The 26226-nt window shown below is 43.3% G+C and overlaps 4 protein-coding genes and 2 long non-coding RNA genes across 6 annotated transcripts; 4 read left to right on the top strand and 2 right to left on the bottom strand.

Annotated features, from left to right (window-relative positions):
* Positions 1-195: 195 nt before the first annotated feature.
* cgrrf1 (cell growth regulator with ring finger domain 1) lies at positions 196-3200 on the top strand. The gene is made up of 6 exons (XM_029141512.3): positions 196-411; positions 1014-1150; positions 1329-1506; positions 1645-1792; positions 2013-2120; positions 2447-3200. Exons 1-6 carry the CDS (start codon positions 287-289, stop codon positions 2777-2779), a joined length of 1029 nt encoding a protein of 342 aa, XP_028997345.1. The 5' UTR covers positions 196-286; the 3' UTR covers positions 2780-3200.
* Positions 3201-3374: 174 nt separating this feature from the next.
* Positions 3375-9852, bottom strand: psmc6 (proteasome 26S subunit, ATPase 6). The gene is made up of 14 exons (XM_029141511.3): positions 9692-9852; positions 9117-9196; positions 8598-8637; positions 8182-8234; positions 7776-7843; positions 7535-7649; positions 7282-7369; positions 6929-6990; positions 6720-6843; positions 6339-6400; positions 5718-5838; positions 5538-5618; positions 4157-4228; positions 3375-4081 (listed from the first exon to the last, which is right to left on the bottom strand). The coding sequence occupies exons 1-14, from the start codon at positions 9774-9776 to the stop codon at positions 3963-3965; spliced, it is 1170 nt and encodes a 389-aa protein (XP_028997344.1). The 5' UTR covers positions 9777-9852; the 3' UTR covers positions 3375-3962.
* Positions 9853-10755: 903 nt separating this feature from the next.
* On the bottom strand, positions 10756-14244 carry LOC114850065 (prostaglandin E2 receptor EP2 subtype-like). The gene is made up of 2 exons (XM_029142023.3): positions 13450-14244; positions 10756-12374 (listed from the first exon to the last, which is right to left on the bottom strand). Exons 1-2 carry the CDS (start codon positions 14242-14244, stop codon positions 12054-12056), a joined length of 1116 nt encoding a protein of 371 aa, XP_028997856.1. The 3' UTR covers positions 10756-12053.
* On the top strand, positions 11068-13196 carry LOC129603725 (uncharacterized). Its single transcript, XR_008693919.1, has 3 exons — positions 11068-11194; positions 12225-12390; positions 12715-13196. It is a non-coding gene; the product is annotated as an uncharacterized LOC129603725 (long non-coding RNA).
* Positions 14245-14463: 219 nt separating the features above from the next.
* LOC129603724 (uncharacterized) lies at positions 14464-20115 on the top strand. The gene is made up of 3 exons (XR_008693918.1): positions 14464-14591; positions 17474-17584; positions 18349-20115. It is a non-coding gene; the product is annotated as an uncharacterized LOC129603724 (long non-coding RNA).
* Positions 20116-20740: 625 nt separating this feature from the next.
* On the top strand, positions 20741-24781 carry LOC114849436 (mRNA decay activator protein ZFP36L1-like). The gene is made up of 2 exons (XM_029140894.3): positions 20741-20929; positions 21688-24781. The coding sequence occupies exons 1-2, from the start codon at positions 20876-20878 to the stop codon at positions 22618-22620; spliced, it is 987 nt and encodes a 328-aa protein (XP_028996727.1). The 5' UTR covers positions 20741-20875; the 3' UTR covers positions 22621-24781.
* The last annotated feature ends 1445 nt before the right edge of the window (positions 24782-26226 follow it).

The following is a 26226-nucleotide window of genomic DNA, read 5'->3' as shown; positions in this document are numbered from 1 at the left end:
TTTTCTGACACACTGATTGTTTCTGACTTGCTTGATATACCAATTGCTTGATAATTTCTCCGAATGGACTTTTCGTCTGAAATTCACAAGCACAATAGTTAAGTTTAAAGCATGTCCGTGAATTAACTACACAAAGATATCGGTGGTAGGATGACATTTTTACAACACAATACTACTTGTAGTGACTTATTAAACCTTTCGGCCACCGTAGTTTTAGCCGAAGACTTCCTGTCATGGCTGTCATTGCTAATGTTTACAGGAGGGCTTTTTATTAATTTAGCTTTTTATGCGACATAGCTGGTTAGAAATGGCAGCTGTTTTCCTAGTGACCTTGTACGAGTACTCCCCGTTGTTCTACATCAGTGTGGTTTCTTTGTGTTTTGTTGTTACCGCTGCCATGGTGCTTGGCTGGTAAGTGACATCCACCAAGTTAGCTTAACATCAGTCTGATGCAATATTTTCACATTATATTTACACAAAAGTACACCTGTAGCTCTTTGGAGGTATCCTTTTGGAAATGTTTATAATCTAACATAATTATTAAAGAACTACTCGTCCTCTGTTTCATACAGTTGCAAAACACAAGGTAAGAAAAGATACATTTGAAATGTCTTTTTAGCTCATGTAAAACGGAAACAAACCAGTGTATTGGCTATATATAAACAAAGGCACTAGTAGTAATTATCATGTAATGCATACGCACAATGGATCGTGACACGCGCGCGCACACAACAAAAACAACAACAAAAACAAAAAATAACAACAACAACAACAGAGCTGCTTGTACGATATAATACAGACAAGAGTTGCGATGGCCAAGAAGGCAGAGCGGTTCCTTCTCTTTCTTTGCATTGTTTGAAGTGTCAGAAAGGAGTCGTCAGGACATGAATCCACAAACATCCCGACCATAATGCTCTATATATTCTAGTATACTCGTCAGCAGAAGGACGAAAGGAAGGAAACAAATTTTGTACTGTTTCACACTTCCTAAACTCCTGCCTCCTGTGCTGCAGGTTTGGTTTTGATGTCCCTGTTATCCTTCGCAGCCATGATGAGAGAGAGTCTATTCTACCAAAACCAGAGAAGCAAATGGTTCAAGTGACAAATCCCTTTGCCCTTGAGTTGGGATCTGGGCCAGCATCAGTCACTGGTGAGAACCAGCTATGAGTATGACAGTAACTGAGGTGGAAGTCAGTTCAGTGTTGATTTGAAGTGTTGATATTTTTTGGAACACAACACAAGCATTTGAGAGAAGTAAAAGTATATGCAGTACATGGTTGTGTGTGCATCCCCTCTGCCATAATGACCGTTCCAACCACTCTCTGCAGATGGCATATCGCTGAGGCTTTGCTGTTTGGAGCCCTGTGTCCTGAGCTGTTTCTGGGGCTGTGAGGTCAGTGCACTGTGGGAGGCGCTGCAGGCTCACCAGCAAGGACTAAAGCTAAGCACCCCTCAGCATTTCCAGGAGGCTCTACACCTTCGTTACCACCACCACCAGAGCTTTCAGTATCCTTTACATGATAGCAAAGCACTGTTAATTTACTTTACTGATAAGTAAATGTTTCATGTAGTTATTTCTATTTACTTACTATTCATATAACGTCTTGACTCTTAATGTTGGCCTCTTTGACCCCAGACTGTCAGTATTGGTAGTGAAGACAGAGAGGAACTCCACTCACAGCTTCCTGTTGACCAGGGGATCAAAGACTTTGGGTCGTTACCCAGGAAACACTATCCTCTTGTGGCTGTGTTGATGCTTGCAGAGCCAGATGCCAGAGACAAATACAACATTGTGAGTAGAACTCATGTTGACACAATGAAGTTTGCTGTTTATTGTAATTTTATAAAAATTAAATTTCTCTTGTGGGACTAATAAAGTTATTCCTATTCTTTTCATCAGCCTTTTGATGGCTAGTATGGAAACAAATTGGATTCAATATTATACTCCTATTATGATTCTTTATTAGAAGCAATTTAAGCATTTGCAGGAATTCATGATGTTCTTCCTTCAGGTGGCCAGTGTGACAGTTATTCATGTTCCAGATGACAAGCACTGTCTTTCTGCAAGGGTTCTCTTTCAGCACCTTCTAACCTCACAAGGCAGCATGTACGAGCTAAAGGTATGCCAGAGTTTGGTTCAAACTGTTCTGTTGGTTTATGTCTATTTGTGGTTAGATATGTGGTCACCACATTCTGGATTCACAAGCAGCAAGGTTGTTGCCCTACAGGTTATGGAACATGTTATGGACACATTCAAATTTTACGAGGTGGTGATAATTTCTACATATTCATTATTATTATCTTCTCGTGGATTGGTCACTCTGTCAAATGGGTTTTGGCCAGTTTGAGTAGGTCAATTAAGCAAAAAAGTGTAGATATACTTTGAGCTGGTAACTCAGGGGTCATTTGTTGTTATCTAAATTCATACTACTGCATTCCACTGCAGCCCCTCTTCATGTCAGCTGACAGCGGGAGCTTCGGACCTCCTGACTCACAGCAGAATCCTTCTCTCAGTGAGCACACTGAGGCAGCCAGTGAAGCAGGACTGAGACCAGTGTCACCAGAGAGGGAAGTGGAAGCTGAGGACTGGTCAGAGGGGACAAGCAGAGACTGTGTGGTGTGTCAGAATGCAGCAGTGAACAGGGTGCTGCTGCCCTGTCGGCATGCCTGCGTGTGCGACAGCTGCGTGTCACACTTCCAGCACTGTCCCATCTGCAGGGCCTTTGTCATAGAGTCGTTTGCTCTCACATGGGAGCCAGCTGTGGAACAGGGACTCTAAACTGCCTGCAGCAAAAACAGTACAGTTTAGGATATACACCGTGGTATCTCGTGGTGTTTTTTTTTTTCAATTCTGTTTGCTGCTGACAATTTTAGATGAGTCACAAATATGCCTTGTTGCAGCATAGGTTTTACCATCAGCACAGACACTTGCATACATGTGGTTATGTCTATACTTAAAAGTACCACTGTGAATGTATAGATGAGCCTTGTGACTTTTAGTTGATTTTTAACTTGTAAAGTATGTAGTTGGATGTTTTCATGTACAGAATATTTGTTCTCCACCTTGTGTATTATGATTTGACTTTTTACAGGACCAGCTCAGTATTTATTAACTACAGCCAACTGGTTCCCAATCTGTAATTTGTGTACACGATGGATCTAGGCAGCTGTGATGTGTAAGAAAGATTCTTTTGACAAAAGTTTGACTTCTCTCTTTGACTGTGGTACACTACATGAACATGCACACAAGTTAACTGTGGATTTGTCCACACAGGATTGGATTTTAATCCTGTCCAGATCATACACTATGTGGGGTTTTCTGCTAAATTTAAATCCTGTGGATTTTAAAAACAAATGCACCATTTTTGTCAAAATTATTTAATAGTAATTCTTGTTTTATTGGTAAATGTTTGACAGATGGAAACAGTCAGATCAAAAGAAGAGCAGACGTTAAGGCTCTTTATAGGGACAGATACAGGAAGTCTACACTCAGCAAGTTGTATCAGGGTACTTTCTATTTGTTTCTGATAGCAGTTTCTGTCTACATGACCAACACGTAGGCTGATTCTTCTAAACCGCCAATCAAACTGTCATCTGTTGATAAGGACCACATTAGCTGAAAAGCCTGAAAAAAAGCTTGGAGCATAACAAGTGTAAAATTATTTTCAACCAGGGTAATAATGGAACAAACAAAGACTGTGTCCTTATAATGGTATATTTCAGTACAAGTGATGTTGTAAAAGGTCTGGTGACGTAGGACTGATCAGTCTCTCACTGAGGTGGATCAGGCCAACAAGTGGAAACAAAGGTTACTGTTGGAAGTCACTTGTTTGTGACTAAAAACTTTATTCTTCCTTGTTGTTTCCCATAAACATCAACTCACAGGTTTCTGGCCAAGAAGCACAGAACACAGCAAACCCAAAACAATGCTATAAACAAAAACATCAGGTAGAGAGGAGAATTTATACAGGCTTGTAATCCAGCTTGGACTCCAGTTTCTTTGAATCAGCCACCTTCCGTACAGCTTTCATGAAGTCTTCTTGAGTGACATACTCACGGTCAGCGCGGATGGCAAACAAACCTACAAAACAAGTCAGCGTAAACAAAGACTTGCATGCAGAATATGGAGCAAATGAATAGTAATGACGTGTCCTACCTGCTTCTGTGCACACGTTTCTCAGATCAGCTCCATTGAAGCCGTCTGACAGCTTCACGATGGCTTCAAAATCTAAAAACAACCACAGGTAGTTGACTTGTCAGTGCAGGCATCAAAGACCCTGATCTTATATTTAAATGCCCACTGTGCACATCCTAAAGCTTGTCCTATTGCTGTGGAAGGAATGTTGATAGAGGCATCTGTACTCAACTGCACCATTGCAGTCACTGAACTGACTAGGTTACAGCTGGATTACTTAAAAAAAAAAAAAAAAACTGTTTTCCGTAATCGGGGTAGGGAGTTAGAGGAGCTAACCACCACAAATATGGGAGGGCAGAGTGACTGAATGAAATCTATGGAAATCCCTTCCCCTAGCAACAGATGCCTAACTTTTAACAGTTATTATTTTGATCTTTTAGTGTAATTGCTTCTGTTTTTTGTTGTGTTTTTATCTACCATGTGACATTTGTTGTACTTCTTAAAGTGATTTAAATTGTACAGTGATCTTGAGTGTCATGAAAGGCGCCTACAAAGAAATATATATATATATATATATATATATATATTTTATATACTTGATTATCTAGTAAAATCTACAATGGAGGTTCTTTGCCAGCCTGGTCAGAACAAAAAAACATTCCAGACAGATTAACCCCGGTGACCTTAATTTAGCTGCTTTAAATATGTTGCCTCATTTTGATTATTATTAATTATTTGTTGTCGCCAGGGTGTATTTTGTTATAAAACAATATGTGCATTTATTGTGATTAATGGCTGATGAGAAAGTTCACTGTGCAGTGTAGTATATAACAGGTTATTTCAGTAGTTTCTCTCAACAGTGATCCACTGTACGTAGACAATGAAGGCATGTAAGCAGTCAGACGAGCATTTGGGCATCAAAGTGTTTTCATCCACAGTATTTATAGGCTACACCTCTTTCTCTGAAGCACTGCTAATTATTCCTAGAATACTTAAACATTCAATCAACCACTGACAAGCTTTTACTCTTACTCAGATAATAGCATCCATGAGTGTTTTTGCTAATTGTACGCTTCACCTCTCCATTCATCTCCATGATAAGCTGCTGCTGCTTGGGTAAAAAGAATGTAACCCCTGTTTAATTCTGTGATGTGGTTGGTCTTAAACAATAATATGAAACTATCTGCACATAGCTAAGCTTAGCTAAGCTTGGCAAACGTGTGATGAAATAGGCCTGGATTAGTTCTGTTGAAAAGCCCAGGCAGGCATGTTTAACCTATCCTGTATATTTTAATTCTACTTCTGAGTAGCTTGATTACATGAATGCATGTAAATGCACCGACTGTCAGCCTACTTTCATCTTCAGGAGTTTACACTTGAGGCTGTATACATGAGCACTAACCTATTTCCCCGTGCTTGGTGATGGGACTGGAGTGGATCTTGAGGATGTCTAGACGAGCCTGTTCATTTGGCAGTTCAATGTCTAAAAATAAATAAATAAAAACAGAGCAACATTTTGTTAGTTGATTCCCTTTGAGCACATGCAGCAAAACAGATGATCAGCAGGAATAGCACATCTTACGGATTTTACGATCCAGTCTGCCAGGCCGCAGTAGCGCAGGGTCCAGAGTATCAGGTCTGTTGGTGGCCATTATCATCTTGACTCTGTGCAGTGTGTCAAAGCCATCCATCTGGTTCAGCAGCTGACAGGACACAGATGCACGCGATATGTTAGGCCATTATTAATTAATGTCTATGTAAAGTGTTTCAGCACTGTGTTTTGTCAATGACTCAAACATGCTGCTTTCTGCAACACTTAACGAGCAGCGCTTTCCCACTGAAGCTGTACTGGGTTCAGGACCTGCAACCTATGTGGCTGTTAATGTAAGCTATTGTACAACCAGAATGTGCTTGTGCTCTTGTCTGTCCCTTTGTCATATTTTATTTTTATTCAATCTCATCAAGCAGCACATTAGCTAGGTGGTCAGAGGGGGATAGCATTTTCTCCTGCGGTCTGTGTGGGTGACCTGCCGTTCGTTGGTCCTATGATAAAGTTGCAACCTGTCCAAAACAAACCCTATGTATAAAAGCCCTTGAGGATAAATAAATGATATTACTAAAGCTGACAGTGTAACAGTGAAAGTCAGAGATTATGGAGACAAGACTAAAAAATATATATTTCTTATCTAACGAGCCTACTTACCTCCATGAGAGTCCTCTGGATCTCTCTATCTGCAGAGGTTCCCTCAGAAAACCGGCGGCCACCTACAGGGAGCAACATGCACACACGTTAGCTCTAAACTACAGATGAAGAGTTTAAAGATCAGCAGGACAACAACTAACAGTCTCCATTTATTTATGAATGTCTAGCACCAACAATAGTGATAGACATAGTTGTTTGAGACCTTCAGACACACCATGAGACTGGACCCCATTATGAAATTGATGAGCTATAGGAAATAACCTCTGCACCAATGAAAACAAAACTCTAAATAAAGAAAATTATGTAATGCAAACTTTATGTAATATGATAAGTTTTACTAAGTTAAATCTAAATTACAGCTATATTCTCAGCATCACTCACCAATGGCGTCAATCTCATCCATAAAGATGATGCATGGCTGGTGGTCCCTGGCATAATTGAACATTTCTCTGATCAACCTGGCACTTTCACCAATGTATTTGTCCACAATGGAGCTGGACACCACCTGCAGCATAAACAGACCGTCACCACTATCTGACTGGCTGCACTGCAGTACGGAGCTATGACCTGCAAGAGGACCAGACACTCACTTTGAGGAAATTACAGTCCAGCTGACTGGCTACTGCTCTCGCAAGAAGAGTCTTCCCAGTGCCTGTTACAGAAAAAAAACACTGATTATTACCCAAATAAAAATAGGATGTCAAGAAATACCATCTTCATTTAGGCATCTTCAGCCAAAGAAATTCCAAGAAGAACTAAGTTCCCACAATTTTACAAATAAACAAAAGCAAGCATAGAGTTTTGTTCAGTTGTGAAGATCTGGAGCAGCTCCAGTCAACCTGACTGTGGGAGAAACGCCAAGTAGACACAGGAAAACATGTAAACTCCACATGTACTTAAATGATAAAATGTTGGAGTGTTATACATTCTAATAAAAACCTACCTGGAGGACCATACAGTAGGCAGCCTTTGGGAGGGATTATCCCCACTCTCTGGAATAACTCAGGGTTGGTAAGAGGCAACTCAATTACCTGCAAAAAAAATAAGAGCAAACACATTTCAGATTAAATGGAGATAAAACATATACAGGATTTCACAACCTGTCTGATAATCATCTCAAGTAAAATTCCTTAAATCAACGTCAAAAATCACAAAGCCCTGTGTAAATGTAACTGTAACTTAATGGTTTAATGTACCTCTCTCAGCTCACGGATCTGTTCAGACAAGCCTCCAATCTCAGAGTAGGAGACACTGCCAGGGTCCTCGTGGGACATGTTGTACACCAGAGGATCTACTTCTCTGGGTAGGTACCTTTGTAAGAGCAGAAAAAAAACACAATAAGAAGCCCAGTTTCTTTTCACAGCTTTTCTACTGATTTTGCTAGTTGCTTAACAAAAAGCTGGCTCTTATCTTATGTGACCAATATATCTAGCCTACCTCATTATAGTGAGTGTAGTCATGTCCAAAGCCACTCTGGTGCCTGGCTTGAGCTGGGACTTGTCCAACTACAACAACAGAAAGTAGTAGAGATTATCATTCAAATTCTAAATACAGAGATGATCTTAGAGAGAGACCTTTGGAAATATAGAAATTTCCGCACTAATTAAGTATCATACTTTTTACAGTGTTTCTCCTGTAAAAGACAATCATCAAATTATCTCGACAAAATAAATAACAAAATAACGTATTGAGTTAATTTTACAGCTTCTTGGAATTGTTCACAGCTGATGTTAATGTGATATGGTGTAACAAAGGTTTGGTCACTAGACAAATACATATTGGCTTACAACACAAAAAGTAAAATATACAATTAGTACTGGATTTTTGTCTGTTTTGCACTCACCTGTCTGCGGCATCCAACCACATATCGTGGCCCATTGGTCGCCTTGACAATGACTGGAGAAAAAATAAACACAACATAAGCATTTTAAAATTACATATCTAAAGTGAACAAAGTTGTGTCATGATGTCAATGAGTTGCCAAGCTACAAGTGGTGGCAAATTCGGAGTGGAGAACTGGCAGATTGTACTTCACTCGATGCATTGCTGCAGTTTCAGTATTAGTGGTGCCTCCATACATGTCACTCTTTTTACTTAGAACAACTCATTAGTATGTACAGCTCATACTGACCATTACTGAAGTACTGCTGATTATGATACATCAATGTGTACCAAGGTTTAGAGATGAAAAAAACAAGGAAAAAAAAACAGAACAACGTGCAAAAGATACACATGTTCCTTATATGTTAATTAACTTACATTTCTCCTCAGTTAGCTGTTTCAGCACTTCTCCAACAATCTGCAAAGAAAAAAGGAATTAAGATGGTTATTAAAAACAAAAATATATACACATATACACTGTCCACTTAGCCAGGTACATCAGTGCAGACTAATTCAATCCAATATAGCATATGAGTGTATTTATAGAAACATACATACTCATTCAAGCTCAGGTCCTCTTGAACGTGAGAGTCATGCACAGTGTCTTAGATGTTTCTAGAACTACAGCCTCTGATCTTGTTCCTCCAACATAATGCAGTCACTCTCCTACCTTAGGGTTTGTGTGGGGGACCAAGTGCCTTCACCTTACAATCTACTCTAGTTCTTCTCTCAGCACTTGCTATTTCTCAGGCCTCTTGTGTTGTTTCTTCCTGATGTTACCGTCACTTTGCAATATCTACTACTATGGCCCACTTTCTCTAGTAGTCTATCACTACGATATCTGGTTAGCATTACCTCAGAGTGAGTAATCTTATGTAGACTTATTTGTATCATTACCTGACCAACACTTTGTAGAGCCTTCAGGTCATTCTCTGACTTCTCGTACTGTTTAGTTTGTTCCCTCAGCTGTTCTCTCACTGGAAAACAAACAAAACTTATTTGAGCAGCGCACATACTATCATATACAGTCCGAGTCCTGGAACAGACAATGCAGAAAATCAGACATTCTTACACATCTAGGTTATGATTAACTATTTATTTATTTAGTTAGTTACTAAGGCCATAAATTCGTTGTCTCCAGTTGTCTTAACATTTTCATTACCTAAATACATATTGCAGTGTGTGTGTGTGTGTGTGTGTGTGTGTGTGTGTGTGTGTGTGTGTCTCATATGTATATCGTTATACAAATCAAGCCTACATTTGTAATATATGTACTTTTTCTAAGCTAACGCTGCCAACTAGCTTTCATCAGTTGCTTCCATTCATTTCTACGAAAATGCTAATGGCATGACAAAGCAATACCTAGCCGGCTAGCTAACCGATGATGGCTGCCCTTATTACCTAAAATAAGCAAAAACGAAGTGCATATATATCTGCAACACCTTAAACGTTGGAGTGAAAATGTGCCTTACATTCTTTTAATCGGCCGTCAACTTCTTTATGTTCAAGTAATTTTTTCCTGTAATCTTGAAGCGCTTTTTCTCTGGTATCCGCCATGATAACTTTTGCCCCACTGAATGCTGGGAAAGCGCAGCGTCACTACACTGTTTGCTGCCTACGGCCGCGCGCCCATTGCTTCCCTCGTGTGCACGTGTGGCGCACAAACACCAGACCTGTAAAGTGAACTGATGCTGATTGCTGAAGGGTGTTTGTCACGCGCACTCCTATAATTCTGATTCCTAACCCACGTGGGCTGGATCTACCAGAACTACAGCCTCTCTGAAGCTGCTCTAGATCTAGATCTCTTCTGTGTGTTTTATAATCATTTCAGACGACTGAAGTAATTCTCACTTTTTAAAGTGAGAGCTGTGAAGTCACATTAGCAAACTTATAGGCAAATACGTGAACTGATTCTTGATTCTTATCAAGATCTTATCATAAGTATTGTTGTAATTTTGTGAACAGCCCAACTGGTTGGGGAATGTACAACAGCTGATGGTTTGCACCAGTAGCTGTTTCACACGGGAGCAGTCAAGTTATAGAGTTTGATGGGATTGGCATTTTCCACAAGCTGTCATTTGCAGTAAATCTTTGATAAGGTGAAAGCATTACTCTAAAAATCTTATGACCAAATCATTTATAACAATATTGCTCTGAGCTGTATCTGTTGTGTCCTCAGTCCTCAGCATCCATGCAGCGGCCTGATGGGGAGCAGTTGACATGCAAAGCTGAAACTTGGTTTGCTGAAACCTTAGGTGAGAGTATTAATTGAGAGATTCAACTTTTGAGCTCCCCAGTGCTTCTTGTTTGAATGTCTGAAGCCGACCACCAGCATTAAATCAAAGTGGCATGTAAACAGTGGTCAAAGGTCTGGGTAGATGTGATGTTCTCACACCCTGTTCTCCTCACATCCTGTTACTGAGCCTGGGAAAAATCTCCATTATCATAATATTTCAGGCACGAGGCTGAGGCTAAACATTTAAGGACCAAGCTGTGGCATTTAAGGAAAAAAGTGAAAAATAAAGTGAATGAGGTTTTACAGCATGTTTATTATTGGACAAACTCTATAGTAATAATGTGCGTCATGATTTCAAAAGAGATTAGAACTGAATAGAGTTTGGAACACAGAATCCTAAAAAACTAGTCTTCCCCAAAAACCAGCAGTGATGTAGGTTAGTAGTATGTGCAGGGATGCGTATACAGATCGCATGTAGGAGACTAAACAGCAGCCATCTGCTCTTTTGCACAGAGAGCAGCGTTAACATCCTGGGCAAGAATAACAAGAGGTTCAGCTGAGGGGTGAAACAGATGTTTATGTCAATGTGCTGACCTTTCAACCTGCTTCCCCAGTGAGTCAGCCACAAGCTGCTGGATGGAAGCAAAGAATCACCAAGACCAAAAGGCAAGTCCAGCTGCCACTGAACAGCATGTTTACAGTGGAGAAATTAACCACTCAGTCCAGCTCCTAAATTCTGGTGAGTAAAACATATAAATATAACTTATGTCTTTAATACAGTGATTTATAGTCATTGCCCTCGAGGATCTAATCACAAAGAAAACGTGAATGGCCACCTCTGAAAACTCATCCCGCTTTAACATGCCTTTAAATTCAACCAATAAATATTTTTTTTATTTTGTAGTTTGAATTCAAATTTACAGCATTTACAGCAGTGTGCAGGAAAAAAAAGAAGAACCGGTTGGGGTACAGGAATGAGGAAGGGGGAAGAGAACGAGATCACCAACTGAACACAGAATGATTGAACCATTAACAGAACACAGACAGGACGGTTGGACCACTAACTTAAACTTGAAACTAAACATGACATAACACTCTAATACGGACCAGACCTGTGCAATACTTACATTTATACGATGACTATGTGACAGTGTGAGACATCTGTGTCTATTTTTGGATAGAGTATTTATATCTATATTCTAATGTACTGCACTGTCTGATTGCACCAAGAGCCAATTTAGTTGTGTACAGTACAATAAAGGTTATTCTATTCTATTCTATTCTATTCTATTCTATTCTATTCTATTCTATTCTATTCTATTCACACAAACCTGGGGCTCATGTTTTGCTAAGAGCCATTGTTTCAGTGAAGATTCTCATTCATTCAGGTAACATTGTCTGAAGGTTGAGTTCTTCTTTCCAATCTGTCAGGATGTAAACGGGGTCTGAAGCTGCACATAGAACCAATGAAAGAATAACTAGCACTCGGTTGTAGCTTGAATAGCGTGCCAGAGCATGAGGGCTGCTTTAGCACTCAGCTGGAACTCAAACACCGTGTTTGATCTTCTGCTGTCTCCTGGTCTCACCGTCTGAGCGCGTCATGTGACCTCACAGTGGCCGCCTGCGCTCAGCTCTCTGACCGTTGGCGCTGACCGTGACCCTTGTGACTGATCAAGCGGTGCCTCTGGAGATGCCCACTGCGGCCTGTTTCCTGTCTCCTTGCTCATTCCCCCGCTCGATGGCGGACGCTTGCTCTTCTGTTTGTGCAGCTTCCTCCAGATGATGCGCAGGACGGAGGGACGAAGGATGATGAAGACCCAGGGGTTGATGATGGAGTGGGTTGACAGTAAGCGCAGAGCACCCAGGTCAGCGGAGTGTTGCTCCTCGCGACGGCCCGTCATGTTTAAGTAAACTTGGATCTGTAAAGCCAGAAAGGTACGTTAGAATCTCTCGCATCTCTCCGTATTATTGAGGAGCTGGATTTTAACTGCTGCTAAGTTTGTCATGAACTTGATATTATTATTATTATTCACCATGAGGCTGGGTTTAACTCTGTCTGTGGGGGGTCATCGGACCCACACTCACCTGATTAAGGGTAATTCTGTACCTGACTGTAACAAATTGGTCCCATGTCTCAGCAAAAGGTCATTCTGTGTCACAAGTAATTAACTTTGTGGGTCTTACAAATGTCTCTCTATAAAACAAAATATCTCCTGCATTACTTGATGAAGCTTCCTGGTCTTGTGCTTCATGCTGCAGTGGCTCAGGAGGTAGAGCTGTCACTCACCAAGTAAAGAAGTGCTGTACAAGTTCAGACCACAACCATCAGCCTTCATTCAGCAGTAACAGAATGAGTTGTGTACCTGGGTTCTGTCTGTGCTCACATTGGTTATTCTGTCGGTGACTGATGTGATTGTCTAAGTTCATCTCAGACGGACCTTCATCTTTGTTTTTTTTTGTGTTCCCTGGGATGAACAAGCTGCAGAATTGAATTATTGAACTATCACCACTGAAAGGTCAAAATTGACGTGGCCTCTGCTTCTGGTTTTGATGTGGGTGTGAGATCTCTTAACAAAAAAGTAAAAAGTCCTATCTCTGTGCTGCATGTACTAAAAGGAAATAGGTCAATGTTGCAAGTTATTACTGCTTTAAATTGGGCAACTCTCAAATTAATATACACATTTCTACAAGTGTAACTGTTAACACTGTATTATGACGTTTAGCCTCAGTTTATAAACGCCCTTTATTTATATCAAATACATGTAAAATATTTCTCTGTGAAATTCACAAAACTACAAAATACAAATATCTCTATTTCTAAACCTTGGTCATTTGATTCAAAGGCCACTAGAGCAGAACCTGGGAGAGACTGCGTTGGAGCCAACGACCTGTTAATGAATTATTGACTAAAACCCTCCACTCAACAAACTGAAAGAAGTGAGCTTTCACGGTATCTGACCGCGCAGCCACACTGTGACATGACTGAGCTCTCACCGCTAAGGGACAAGTACAGCAGATGAAGACCACAGTGATGATCGCCAGCGGCAGCAGATGCTCCATTTCCTCCGTCATGGACACACACCTGCGGCGCACAGACGGCGCGCGCCTGAGAAACCTTCCCCGTTTGTGCATCACCACCAACAGGTAAATGACACGTATGTTGCACGCGACCGTGGTCAGGATCATGACGAGGATCAGGGACGCGTAGAAGCCGATGTAAAGTCTGTCCTGTCCACGCGTGTAGCTCATCTCCAGGAAGCACCAGGTCCCGGGGCAGTACTGCACGTAATCGGCCAAACCCACGAAGGGGCCGAGGCTGAACACCAGGCTGCCGGTGAAAACGACGCCAACGGTGACGTAGCCGCGGCGTTCGCTCAGGTGCCGCTCGTAAAAGTAAGGGTGGCCCACGGAGAGGTAGCGCTCCAGCGCCATTACGCACAGGATGGCCAGCGTGGAGAGGCTGAGCAGAGTCAGGCTGAAGCCGAAGTACGAGCACAGCTCCCTGCCTTCACCCATGCCCACCAGAGTCCTCCTCCGGGCGTACGCCACTAAGGCGACCGGACTCACAGCGACGGAGCCCAGCAGGTCCGTCAGCACCAGGCTAAAGGCGAGGACGCGGTACAGAGACGAGCCGGTCCCCCTGCGCCGAACCTCCAGCAGAACCAGCGCCGAGACGTTACCCAGCACGGAGGCGGAGAACATCAGCGCGGATGCGAGGGGCTGTCCGGAGTCCACGCGGACCATCCCACGGCATCTGGAGTGCTCCGACGTGCTGTTCGCCGTAGACATTAAAAGACGAGGAGCCGTCGTCGGAACGCGCTGGTGAAATGCAGAACACCTCCCCTCACCAGACGCGATCTGCTCGCTTTAACGGAAATGTAATGACTCAGCCGATTCAACTCCGTATTTATTTAACGGCAGTGATGTTACAGAACAAAAACAAGTCCAGTTATAGTGACGCTGCGTACATTTATACTTAACAACAACAACAACAAGGATTCAAAGAACTGAAAACCGAAACACAAACACAAAGCCTCGCTTAGCAGACAGAAACAGAGGCAGTATGAATAACAACTGGAACACAACAACATGATGGAAAACAGAACGTGGGTGAGGAGAGTGACAACATGCTACAGGTGAGTAGTCTGAAACACACAGCAGATGTGAGAAGAGGAATGCCCGTGGAACCTGACTCCTACAGTTCTATCGCGTGATTACAGCACCACACACTCCACTCGTGATACCGGGCCATAGGAACCAGTGTTGGTTTGAACATCTTAAGCGACTTGAATATTGAACATGAATTTGAATTGAAGAATTAGAATGCTCAATAATGTGAGCTAAGGTTCCACCAGAACACGAGAACAGATCCCAACGGGTACAGTTGTCTGATACACTGCTCATACATAGAGTCCAGGCTCCAGTGGTGAGTGACTGTTAACCACAGTATCATGATGGATTAATGCTGCAAAGACAACTAGTCTGAAAACACGCGTCTCATTGGTCTAATTGTTTTATTGTTGTGTACTTGTATTTTAGAAAAGGCTTTAACTCAAATTGGTAAGTTAGTTCAGCACCAGGTCTGACTGGGCTGTGGCATTTCTGTGGTCCAGTAGATGGCGCCAGGAACCTGTTCAGACTTCTTTTTGTCATAATTCAGCTTCTACAAACACCAAACTGTACGAGGTCCGGTACTGAATGCAAAAACGCTCCGACAGAGTTAAAAGCTAAAGCACCACTGCATCAGGCGTGACCATGTCCCCAAAGGACGATGACTCCTCTCCAGCAGGTTCTGCACAGCCAGTAGAACGCTAAACTTGTGTGTCATGTGGGGGATCTCCGAAATCCCAGCCTAAATATTTACTGTTATACCAGTAAAAACCAAGGATTCAGACACTTCCAAAAACACTTTAAATAATATGTCACCTATTGCAACATTCAGTTACTGAAGCGTGAAAAGACGAGGAGAGGAGCTGCATCACTGACCACCTCACATCTGGAACCTCTGGACATTCAGCAGAACTGCACCGTTCTCTTCGCTTGCTTTTCTCTTCGTGCCTCCAGAAGCAGCAGCTGTTTCATTTCCACCCTTTATCTGCTGTTAACACACAGACGATGATGACTGGTCCAACTGGAACCCTCAGACATGGGTTAATGTCAGTGACCAACACGTTCTATGTCTAGATTAATCCTGAAGTGTTAATGCTTTACTTCCTGGGAATGTCTGACATTGATTAACATATTTTATCCATCTAAATGAAGACATGAACTTCAACATAAACTATGAGCTTCTCCTGACCCTCCTTCAATGCTGACCATGTTGTTCCCTCACAATAATTACACATGGTTATGCAATTATGCTGTTATGCTGAGTAGGGGAGCAAAGGACCCACAGTCCAGTGAATGGAGTTGGCCTGAAGTCCCTGGTATTTACGGGCTTCATTCCACACGCTTGAAGCCGCCTGCTCGTCTGTGTATCGATGAGAAAGCAGCTCGTTTGAAGAAACAGCAGGAAGTTACAGCTTGTTTCACTCGTAGACCCACTGCACTGATTTGGACAGTTGGCTCAGTGAGGGGACGTGTCCCCTGTGGGTGAGCGCCAGCTAATACTCACAGACTCAGACAGACTTAGAGGACATAAACAGATTCAAACAGCATGTTTGCTGTCAGAGCTGGATGTCTGGCATCAGAGTGGGTTACGTTTGTGGCTCAGACGACTCCTCCTGGGGTTTGGTTCATCTTCATCACAGATATGCTACCACACATCCTCACACTGAGCCGCCTGTAGATGGAGCTTCAGGCCTTTAGTGTCCTGTTACACTGCAGCTCTGTTTGCTGAGGCGTGAATCTGCGCTGCTGCATTTGTATCTTGTGTTTTATCTGTCGCTGAAATAAATGGAGATAAAACATCATTTATCAGCAGGGCAGTAGAGCTGTCGTCCACCAATCATAGGGTCGATGGTTCAATTCCTGGCTCTCGACGGGTGCTGGAGTGTCCATGGGTGAGACACAGAATCCCAGGTTTTCCTGGATTCAGCATAAGCTGCGTAGCGTGTGAATTAATGAGTGTTTGCATGTGGGTGAATGAGATGTAGTGTTGAAGCTCTTTGAGTACCAGCACGTAGAAAAGATCTGTACGAGTGCAGGACCATTTACCATTTACCGTCTGGTAAATATTCCATAGAGACCTACGTCAAAGCTTTATTTGACACATGTGGACAGAACAGCGACACCTGCTGGCTGCCAGGGAGAACTGCATCAAAGCAGACCTTCGTCACGCGGTGGTTTTGTCCATGTCCAAGTTTGTCTTATTCCTAAATAAAGATTATTCTCATTTTGCCCTGAAGTGGCTACATGATCTGATAGTAATAGTGGTAGATTTAATAGTAAAATTGTATTGGCCCTAGATTGTTTCTGGCGCTCCTTCCTACATGTTTGTCATTTTGTCAATTCAAATTCTTTTTTACTTGAAAACAATTTTTCCTAATTTTATTACTTGGCCTAACCTCCTCCTCTGGCTCACGTCTCACTGGCATCTGCCCGCCCCCCCCGCTCTCTGATCTCCCTGTCTATTATTAAACCTATTCTGTCTCTAGGTTTGTGTGTTGCATGTGCTGAATGTTCACTGTTTAAACTGAGGATTTGATTCATTTCTGTTTTCATGCGCAGGACTGAATTAAATAAAAATTAAAGTTCCTTGATCCCACATTGGGGAAATTACCCTCTGCATTTTAATCCATCCCCTGGGAAGCAGTGGGCAGCCACAGTCAGTGCCCTGGGAGCTAGTGTGTGTAGTGTCTTGCTATTAGACACTGGACCTTCTGCTTCCCAGGCCGATGCTCCACCTACTGATCTACCAGCTCCTGACCTCACAACGAGGGTCAAACATTGCCTCTTATGGCGCTGACCAACTAGCCACATTAACACACATTCACCATGAACCATCATAAACAATACAGAACCCATTTCTGTACAACTACACACTGAATAATGCTCCCTACCATCCATGTTTGTTAAGCCTGACAAATCATCATGAGGGCTGAGGTGAGCTCGCTGTGGTCGGTGGGACGGAAATGGGAAGGCGCCACCATCTCACTATGGCCAGAGGTGACCTGATGATGGACCTATGGTGAGTCCTTTATCAAACTGCACAGATGATAATAGCTTTGAGGTCGGCTGGTCCAGCGGTCCACATGTCTTCATTCCTGTAAATGGGTGGGTTTGAGTCCTACAACATACTCGTTGGTTTGCTTTAGTGTCTTGGCAGCACATGCACACAGAGAGGTCTGACCGTGTCCACAAGAATCAGGCCTCTGACCTCCCTGCCACCACCCAGCGATGGGCCTGAGACGGGTCCACTCTGACCAGGTCACAGGGTTCAGCCACCAGCCAGCATAACACAGGCATGGTCATGGAAGCTGGTCACATTCAAGTACACGGTGCTGATCGCAATCAGCTCACACTCAGTAACGCTGGACAGCAGCTGATTTAGGGTCGAGTGCTGAGCTGTGGCTTGGAGGAAGCAGTTCTCATAGTTGAGAATTAGAGGCTGACCCCAGTCCTCGCATTCTCCACTGTTCATTACCGGACCAGGCAATAGGTTAATTTAGTCCAGTTGTCTGTGGAGGGTGAAGGAAATGTAGTCAACGCTGATTTTTAATGTTTGTGAACATACTAACACGTCTAGGATGCTGCACGTAGATGAAGGCGGAGCTGGAGCTAAGGCTCAGGGAGAACGCCTGTGCTCTGCACTAAGGCCACAGATGGTTTTGAAGTTTCTAAAGAATAACTGGACCAAAAAAATCAAGCATTTGAAAAGTTATCTTGTAACCTTGAGTGAATTATTCTTTTCTTTCATGCTAACGAGGAGCATGTCTGCTTTGCTCTTTTCAGGGTTCAAGGATCCATTTTTCTGGGAACACAAGTCATTTTCTGGTTCCTTCATACATCTTTTTAAGAAAGTTGCAATGATAAGAAAAAACATAATAATGGCTCAGTGTTTGTACAAAATTGTACAATTTGAATGTGAAATTGTAGTAACTGTACAGAATAGTGTGAGTTCTGCCACTCAGTGTGAATGGACCCTACCTGCACTGCAGAGAAGAACACAGCAGCACACAGATAATTCCTGAATCACTCCAGGTATAACTGGTGCTATGCTGGTTCTAGAAACCAAATCAGACCATCCTATCTGAATACAAAAGGCACCGCAAAGCAGGAAATCTACAATTTGGAACTCTGGAAAAAGTCCAAACAAACAAGTCCATGTGGGCCCCCCTCTGGTTGGAGGACCAAACTGCAACAAACTGTCAAGAGTTCTTCCTTTGACTTTTGCCAGCAGGTCCACGTCTGCAGTGACACACAGCATATGTGCGTGCACACGTCTTAGCGCTTCAGGCATGTTATCACAAGAAGACAAGAGTGGTATGACATCATCATGACATCACAGGGACTCAGTCACCCTCCATCGTTTTCTGGGCAGTTCACTAAGGGACCTGTAACTAACAGCAAACACACTCCCACGCTCCTCTTGCCTTTACTGAAGAATTCCATGCGATGGAAGCAGAACGGATTCCTGGAAGTCATGTTCCACTGCTTTATGGTGAACAAACAACACTGTAAAGCGGCTGCTGACTGTTGTGGGACATCTGTCTGTTGCCGTGCCCTCACCACCCACTTCAGACTGAACAACGGTACCATACAAGTCACACATTTTCTCTGTTTGCATACATTTAGAAGAATTGGAAAATAGGACATGTGTTGCAGTAAGTTAATACTTTTGGTTTATTTAGGCTGTTTCTATTCACGGGAACGTCACTATGAAGAGGTTGCAGCCAGCAGTAAGAGATAAACATGAGATTGTCTGCAAAGAGGCCATGACCTCTGCAGAGAAAACTTCTGCAAAGGAAGATTCTGTCTGTGGTTATATTGATTGTCATGTATTTATAGTCAATAATTCCCAAAGTCCTTGGCTTTTAGTCCAGCCTACGCACTAATGAACTAATGCTATGTTGATTCTATGCTAAGCCAAGATTGATACAATACTCTCTCCAACACAGTGTACAACAGGTTATTATTTCAAAATTGTTAGCAGTGGCTCAGTTGAATTGGCCTGTTAGTACATGGAAATAGAAAAGAGGTTTTGGCAATAATGCAGTTCTGCCAACATATCTATATTTAGCTTTACAGTTTATATCATTTAATATAAACTGTCAGGGAATGGAAAAGAGTGCAATGCATTGTGTGCTCTGCAGAGAAGGTGATTGGCTGTAACCTTCCATCTATGCAAGACCTGCACATGTCAAGGACTCTGCCACGTGCAGGTCGGATCCCGGATGATTCTTCCCATCCTGGACATGGACTCTTTGGGCCACTTCCCTCAGACAGGATGTAACAGTGTGTTCGGACTAGAACTTCATGTCACAAAAACAGCTTCTTCCCTTCTGCCGGTGGACTCCTAAATAAGAAATAACATTATCTTGCTCTGCCATGTTCTGTATCACACTCCTGCCTTGTATTAAATTGCATTAAATGTTTGAATCTGCTGCACTTACTTCACTGGTTTATGTTTATGTCCTATGAACTTTATGTTCTATGTGAGCACCAATCCACCAAAGCAAATTCCAATATGGTGTAATATTCACCGTACATGGCAATAAACAAAAATTTGAAAATTTGACTCTGATTTTAATTATTAATCTTTTTCTTTTGCTCTTAAGAACCAGGGATACACTGGCACTGCAGAACTTGAAAAAGCCCAAATGTCCTGTTTCCATTACCTCAGAGATGAAACTCCTACTGTTACACCATAATCACATCATTTGTGACATTAATCCTAAAATAGTGTAATGGATTATAGTGCAATAGTTTGTTATGCTAAAGGCTAAATCTAGCAGAACTCAAACTGTGCCCACAAGACACAGATGTTTTTAACTTCAACAAAAAGAGGGGAAAAATGAACATCTTGCTGAGTTTGGTTTTCACATTTAAGCAGTGATATTAAAACTGAGCCACGTGGGACAATTCACAAAAAAATTTAGATTCTCATGTGCTGCCATCAAGACAAATGGCTTAGGGGGTGTTTATTTCATACTAATGTATGGATATTACAATATGATAGTATTTTAACCTAAATCATCTCTACACACCACCAGAAAGGAAGTAGTGGCTCTAAATGTATAGGACTAACAATTATATATATCCATTATCATGTCTCTGCTGACGAAACGCGCGCGTGTGCGCGTGCACCACCCGCGCCCGTGGCTCTCTCGCTCGCATCCGCCACACTTCTCCAGCTCCGCCGGGTCCGCCCACCGCCTGCTGAAAAGGAGCTGCGCAGTGCCGCGGCTCGGCAGAGGGGACCGGAACCTGGACTAAGCAGCGCACAATTAGCACCAAGTCCGACCGACTAGCGGCAAACATGACGGCGAGCGCCATTTCCCCTGCTCTGGACTACAGGGAAGCGTCTCCCAAGGTAAACGCCGTCCGTCTGGAGCGGCATGCTAACGCTAGCTTAGCATCTCCGCTTACTTGGAGCTTCCTGTAAACTTTTGACGCCAGTTCCAGTCTACGTTTTTCAGGCTCGTCGATGTAAAAGATAACGTCTGTAAAGTAAAGTGGCGCAAAGTGCGACGGGTGGACGCTGCTTAATTGTAGGAAGGTGAAGTGACCGACGCCAACACGGCGAAAAGCCCGGGTTTGGTTACTGAAACCCGGCGAGCGAGGGAAGTAAAGGGGCGGTGCAGAAGCAGAGGCTTCGCTTTAGCTCTGGTCGCTGTCTCTGCAGTAATTTTGAATTAAATGCAGCGTAATGATAGTGACGCACTGACATTGAACGCGACGCCTCATTTTCTAGCGCGTTTTCACCCGTGCTTGGCTTCAAGTCCTCCACAGTTAGATGAGCGTCGGCGTAATGGATGAGCGGGTCACAGCAGGATGGAACCTGCACAAGCCGCATACAGTAATGTTTACCATGTGTTGGATTCATATCCTCTAATGCAAAGCATGATTTTTGCTGGTTGCTGTCACTTTAAGTCACTTGTGAAAGTTGCCCGAGTTTGGAAGGGTAATTTTAACGCGTTAGTAAACCGGAAGCCGGGTCCACTCGGCATTAAAGTACCTCGTGACACCTGGGACTGTTACAATGGACCAGTGAGGGCTATAAAGTGAGCTGACACATGCTTGGGGAAGACGTGCGGCGCTTATTGAACGGTCACATGACTCTCTTTACAGAGCAGTAAGATGAACTACAGCAGCGACAGCCCTCAGCTGACGTCCGTCCCATGCTCCAGTGCCAGCCTCTCCTCAGGCACCAGCGCAGGCCCCCTGCTGGACAGGACGGTGGCGGGGGCGCCCTCCCCTGGAGCCCCGTTTCAACGCCGCTACTCCGCCAGCCTGCCCAGCGGGACCTTTACCGGCTTTAAAACGCATCCCTCCGCTTTGATGGACAGCAACAAGGAGAACCGCTTCCGCCAGCGCTCCTACTCGGAGCTGGGGGACAGGCTGCGTCCTGCCCCCCAGGTGTGTCTAGGCGGCAGCAGCCAGGTGAACCCGAGCCGTTACAAGACGGAGCTGTGTCGGCCTTTTGAGGAGAGCGGCACCTGTAAATACGGCGATAAATGCCAGTTTGCCCACGGGATGCATGAGCTGCGGAGCCTGAGCCGTCACCCCAAATACAAGACTGAGCTGTGCCGAACCTTCCACACCGCCGGCTTCTGTCCGTATGGCCCTCGCTGCCACTTCATCCACAACGCTGAGGAGCGCTGCGGGCCTCCTCCCCTCTCTGCTTTCAACAAGATGGCGCGCCCTCGGCTGCAGCACAGCTTCAGCTTCGCCGGCTTCCCCAGCTGCAGCGGCTCCATGGACAGCCCCGCCTCGGTCTCGCCTCCGCCCATGTTCGCTGGCGTAGAACCGACGGAGTGGCTGAACAGTCCCATAAGCTACTCCAGCCGGAAGCTCACCAGTCTGTACGTCCCAAGCTTGGTCCCAACCAACCCCTGCCCTTTCCAGCCAGCGCCAGAGAGCCCCCCCAGCCACCCCGACTCTCTGCCTGATCAGGAGGGCTACCAAAGCAGCCTGGGCAGTCAGAGTGACCCCGAGTCTCCCCTCCTGGATGCCTCCCGTCGCCTCCCCATCTTCAGCAGACTGTCTGTCTCTGATGATTAACACGTCTGCGTTTCGGGGTTTTGAGATGGTCGTGGTGAACGAGGGTGGTGGAAAAAGATTGGAAGGTGAAATCCCCTGTTCTTTCTGGCTCCCGCCTCCTTAGCCCTGTTTACATTAGAAGTAGACTGCTCTGGGAAAAGTTGCAGCCAGTTAATCACATCACAGTAACAGATCCCTTCACTGTTTGAGGATTGTCTCTTATCCCATGCCCCAAATCCAGATCAAGTGTCTTCAGTATGATAAAGCAGTTGCTAAAGGACCAGTGTCGTGGTAGGACGAATGTGAAAAGTAGCTCAGAATATGAAATAGTTTATGATCTCTAGGACGGGCAGCACGTGTATGTTTAAGTATCCTACTGGCCCAAAATGTTGAAGTGCCTTGTAAAGCCTGGACTTTGTTCCTGACTTGTGATCATGTCCTCTTGTTGGCAAACGAAAAGCTTACTTGGAGGCTACCTCTATAGGTTTGAATTGCACACAATCTCAAAACAATTTCTATAGGTGGGATTAAAGGGTCATTTCACATTAATTTTCAGAAAGTCACATTTGATAGTGACAGAACTGAAGCGTTGGTTTACTTCTACGTCTATACGTCTATTTTTTTTTTCAACGTGGATGAAATTATGTAAAACTGCAGGCAGAGACCATTAATTTCCTGCCTTTTACTGCTAGGCGTCAAACTGCTGATTGTTCTGATTACAAAGAAGCAGCCGTTTTTTGACCGCTTTCCCAGGTGTGTCTCAGTCCAGGGCCTGCAATCATAAGGGTAAATGCTTCTGTTGATTCCCCGGTGTTGAACTATTATTGATATTATTATTGTCTAGTTTATTTCCTGAAGCCGTCAGAGTAAGGCATTTATCTATCACTGCTTATTTATCAATGTATTTATTGCTGATCTTAAGCATTTTTATTTCGTATTTATCTCGTTAATGATACCATAGAATATGTTTTCTTTTTATGTTAAATTATGATCTTCCGTATTAATCACAAGATTATGAAGGCTTGTTTGTTCTTTCACAGGTAATATATTATATTGCAATGACATTTTAACACTTGATTTATTTGCAAAGTGAACGGAATTGAAAAGTTTAGCATTTATTACCCTAGTATTCTAAGTTGTATTTATTGTTGGCTCGTTCCACGTGTTGGACTTCAGGCTGAGGTTCTGTGATTTTTTTTTTTTTTTTTTTTTTTCTCCTCCATTGAACACTACAGGCAGGGTGATCTGCAGCTGCCATGATCAAGGTCAAATGACGTAAGCCAATACAGTACATTAATTGCAAACTAAGCTATCGCCTACAGGGGACCCTGCTCTCAAACCTGTAGCATTGTGACGCCGCTGCAGGTCAAGAGATGAGATTATTTATTCTATTGTCTGACTTTGTCCTGAACCCGACAAATATTTTACGTTCAAACCTGACCCAGTGCCACTGACTTGCTTAGCAAGCCACCATATAACTTTGATTAGATAGCACTTTACATCGGCCCAATGAGGAGCATTGATTCATAAAGCTGGTTGTTATTATGTTCATGAAGCCAGGAAAGTAAAGATTGACCTAAGTGACTGATTTTGTTAGAATCCAGGCACTGATGCATCCTGGGACATTCTCCTTGGAAATGTAGCCTAAAATCAGTTGCTTTTCTAGTGGACAACGGCTTACTGGCTCCACGTCTGCATTCATTAGGGTGGCCCCCACCAAAAGCATTTACTCACTATAAATGCATTTAATTAAGCTCTAGACCCTGCAGGTCATCTGGATGTAGGAACCCTGCGCACCCAGTAAATGTCAGTGTACTGGTCTGGGAGAGACCTGTCCCTACATTGACGTCTGGCTGGGATGAAACAGGCACTCGTTCAGCTGTCATCTCAATGCCTGTATCACCTTTTAGCACTTTTGAGTCATTCTGTATGATGGTTCTATTTCCTCATGAAGTGCCTATAAACACATTCCAGGTTCCCTCAAAAGATGTGCCTTCATATTTGTTCCTGTTTTTTTTCTGTGCAAACCTAAAATGTATTCTTGTAGTTTGAAACATGAGAAGTTGAACTGTTGAATGTATTGTCCAGCAGCTGTTGCTGTGACTGCAGTAATCACTTTGTTCATGGTTTGTTTTGTAATGACCGATGCAGTTCCAATAATAAAATGTGTATTTATATTGACCGTGATGTTCAGTTTATTGAGTAGAAGCCAATACATTACTGAACACACGCTATTGTCGTTCCCACCATCTTAGATTTTTTTTTATCTTTATGGATTTGGGAAATATTTACAGTATAAATCTGATCGAAAACATTTTTAATAATGCAGTCATGTTAACAACCTGCACTGAGAAGCACAAGAACAGCTGACTGGTGACTGCTTAGCTGACTGAGTATCTGACTGATAGACACTAAGCGTGACTAATACATCTAAACAGTGAGTTCAGCATGAATCATGTCAGACTTATTTCTCCATTAAAAAAAAATACCCAAGTTTCTAAGAGAGCTGAAACTCCCTCATAGTCACTGAGGTCTCTGAATGTGAAACCCTCTAGTGAAGTCTGTCTGGGTGTCCAGCGTCCTGTACCTCATTACACTGCATAGGGTAAAAAGATGGACATTTTCCCTATATGACTCTGAGACGTAACACTCTGGGATACTGGAGCCTATCCCACCTGTCGTTGGGCTAAATTCTGAACTGCTATTAAAAAAAAAACTTTCTATGCAAGATTTTTTCCACAGATGACTCTATACAGAAGCAGCTAGAGATGTTAATGAATCAAAACATTTGTGGACTTCACAGACACAAATCAGTGCTGCATTTCCTCTGTTGGCAGAATCTGTCACATTTTGAGAACTGCAGGAAACACGTTCAGAAACAGTCAGACAGCATTTTCCTACTGAGAGCGGTCTTTATCAGGAGCCATCATCCTGCTACAAAGCCCATCACACACTGGTACAAACCAGGTTTCTCCAAGTTCCTCCAGGACTTTGACTTGTACAGTGTCTGTATCTAATCCCCCCTTTACCCCCGGTCCATAACTTACCCACTGCATGATTATTCAGAAAAGTTTCTTCTGTGCAATATTTACATAATATGCAATAATCTTCCTCATGACTCCATACATTACTCACTTCGCTCATCTTTATAACATTGTACTGTGCCAACTCAAGTTAACTTTCTTCTGATGCTTCATTTTCAACTGTGTATTGTCATCTGTTGTGAAGCCCTGTTTCCCCACTGTGGGACAATTAAAGATATTCTTGTTTTTCTTATCCTTACAAGGATGAGGATTCCTCAGGGTTGCCGTGTCTCAGATAGCAACAATCCAAGGGGATAACAGCAAAATGTGGCTCCCTCATCCAGGCTTTAAGTCCAGTCCTCCCATCAGTGACGACTGACGTGTTGCACCCACAGCAACCATAAGAGCCAACGCTGCGCTACAACACTCTGTTTGCACAACAGGATGGTCCACTGCACACTGGCACAGGTGAGTCTGACAGGGTGTGTGTTTCTCCAGATCCTCGCTTCAGGCTAATCTCTCCTGCAGGAGCCTGCTGCTCACTGTACATGCTAACATTGTCCTAAACTCATCACCACTACAAAGTAAACACTACTTTTGACCA

This window comes from Betta splendens, chromosome 24 (genome assembly GCF_900634795.4).
Source record: "Betta splendens chromosome 24, fBetSpl5.4, whole genome shotgun sequence".
NCBI lineage: Eukaryota > Metazoa > Chordata > Actinopteri > Anabantiformes > Osphronemidae > Betta > Betta splendens.
This window is presented reverse-complemented; position numbering and strand designations above follow the sequence as displayed.

Excerpts from the sequence above, each read along its gene's own strand:
- cgrrf1 (XM_029141512.3), top strand. The coding sequence starts at position 287 with ATGCGACATAGCTGGTTAGAAATGGCAGCTGTTTTCCTAGTGACCTTG. Across the intron at positions 1,151-1,328 it reads TGGGCCAGCATCAGTCACTG|ATGGCATATCGCTGAGGCTT; the intron begins GTGAGAACCAGC and ends CACTCTCTGCAG. Across the intron at positions 2,121-2,446 it reads GCAGCATGTACGAGCTAAAG|CCCCTCTTCATGTCAGCTGA; the intron begins GTATGCCAGAGT and ends ATTCCACTGCAG.
- psmc6 (XM_029141511.3), bottom strand. The coding sequence starts at position 9,776 with ATGGCGGATACCAGAGAAAAAGCGCTTCAAGATTACAGGAAAAAATTA. Across the intron at positions 6,991-7,281 it reads CCTACTGTATGGTCCTCCAG|GCACTGGGAAGACTCTTCTT; the intron begins GTAGGTTTTTAT and ends TTTCTGTAACAG. Across the intron at positions 6,401-6,719 it reads GGATGAGATTGACGCCATTG|GTGGCCGCCGGTTTTCTGAG; the intron begins GTGAGTGATGCT and ends TGCTCCCTGTAG.
- LOC114850065 (XM_029142023.3), bottom strand. The coding sequence starts at position 14,244 with ATGTCTACGGCGAACAGCACGTCGGAGCACTCCAGATGCCGTGGGATG. Across the intron at positions 12,375-13,449 it reads GCTGTACTTGTCCCTTAGCG|ATCCAAGTTTACTTAAACAT; the intron begins GTGAGAGCTCAG and ends CTGGCTTTACAG.
- LOC114849436 (XM_029140894.3), top strand. The coding sequence starts at position 20,876 with ATGACGGCGAGCGCCATTTCCCCTGCTCTGGACTACAGGGAAGCGTCT. Across the intron at positions 20,930-21,687 it reads ACAGGGAAGCGTCTCCCAAG|AGCAGTAAGATGAACTACAG; the intron begins GTAAACGCCGTC and ends CTCTCTTTACAG.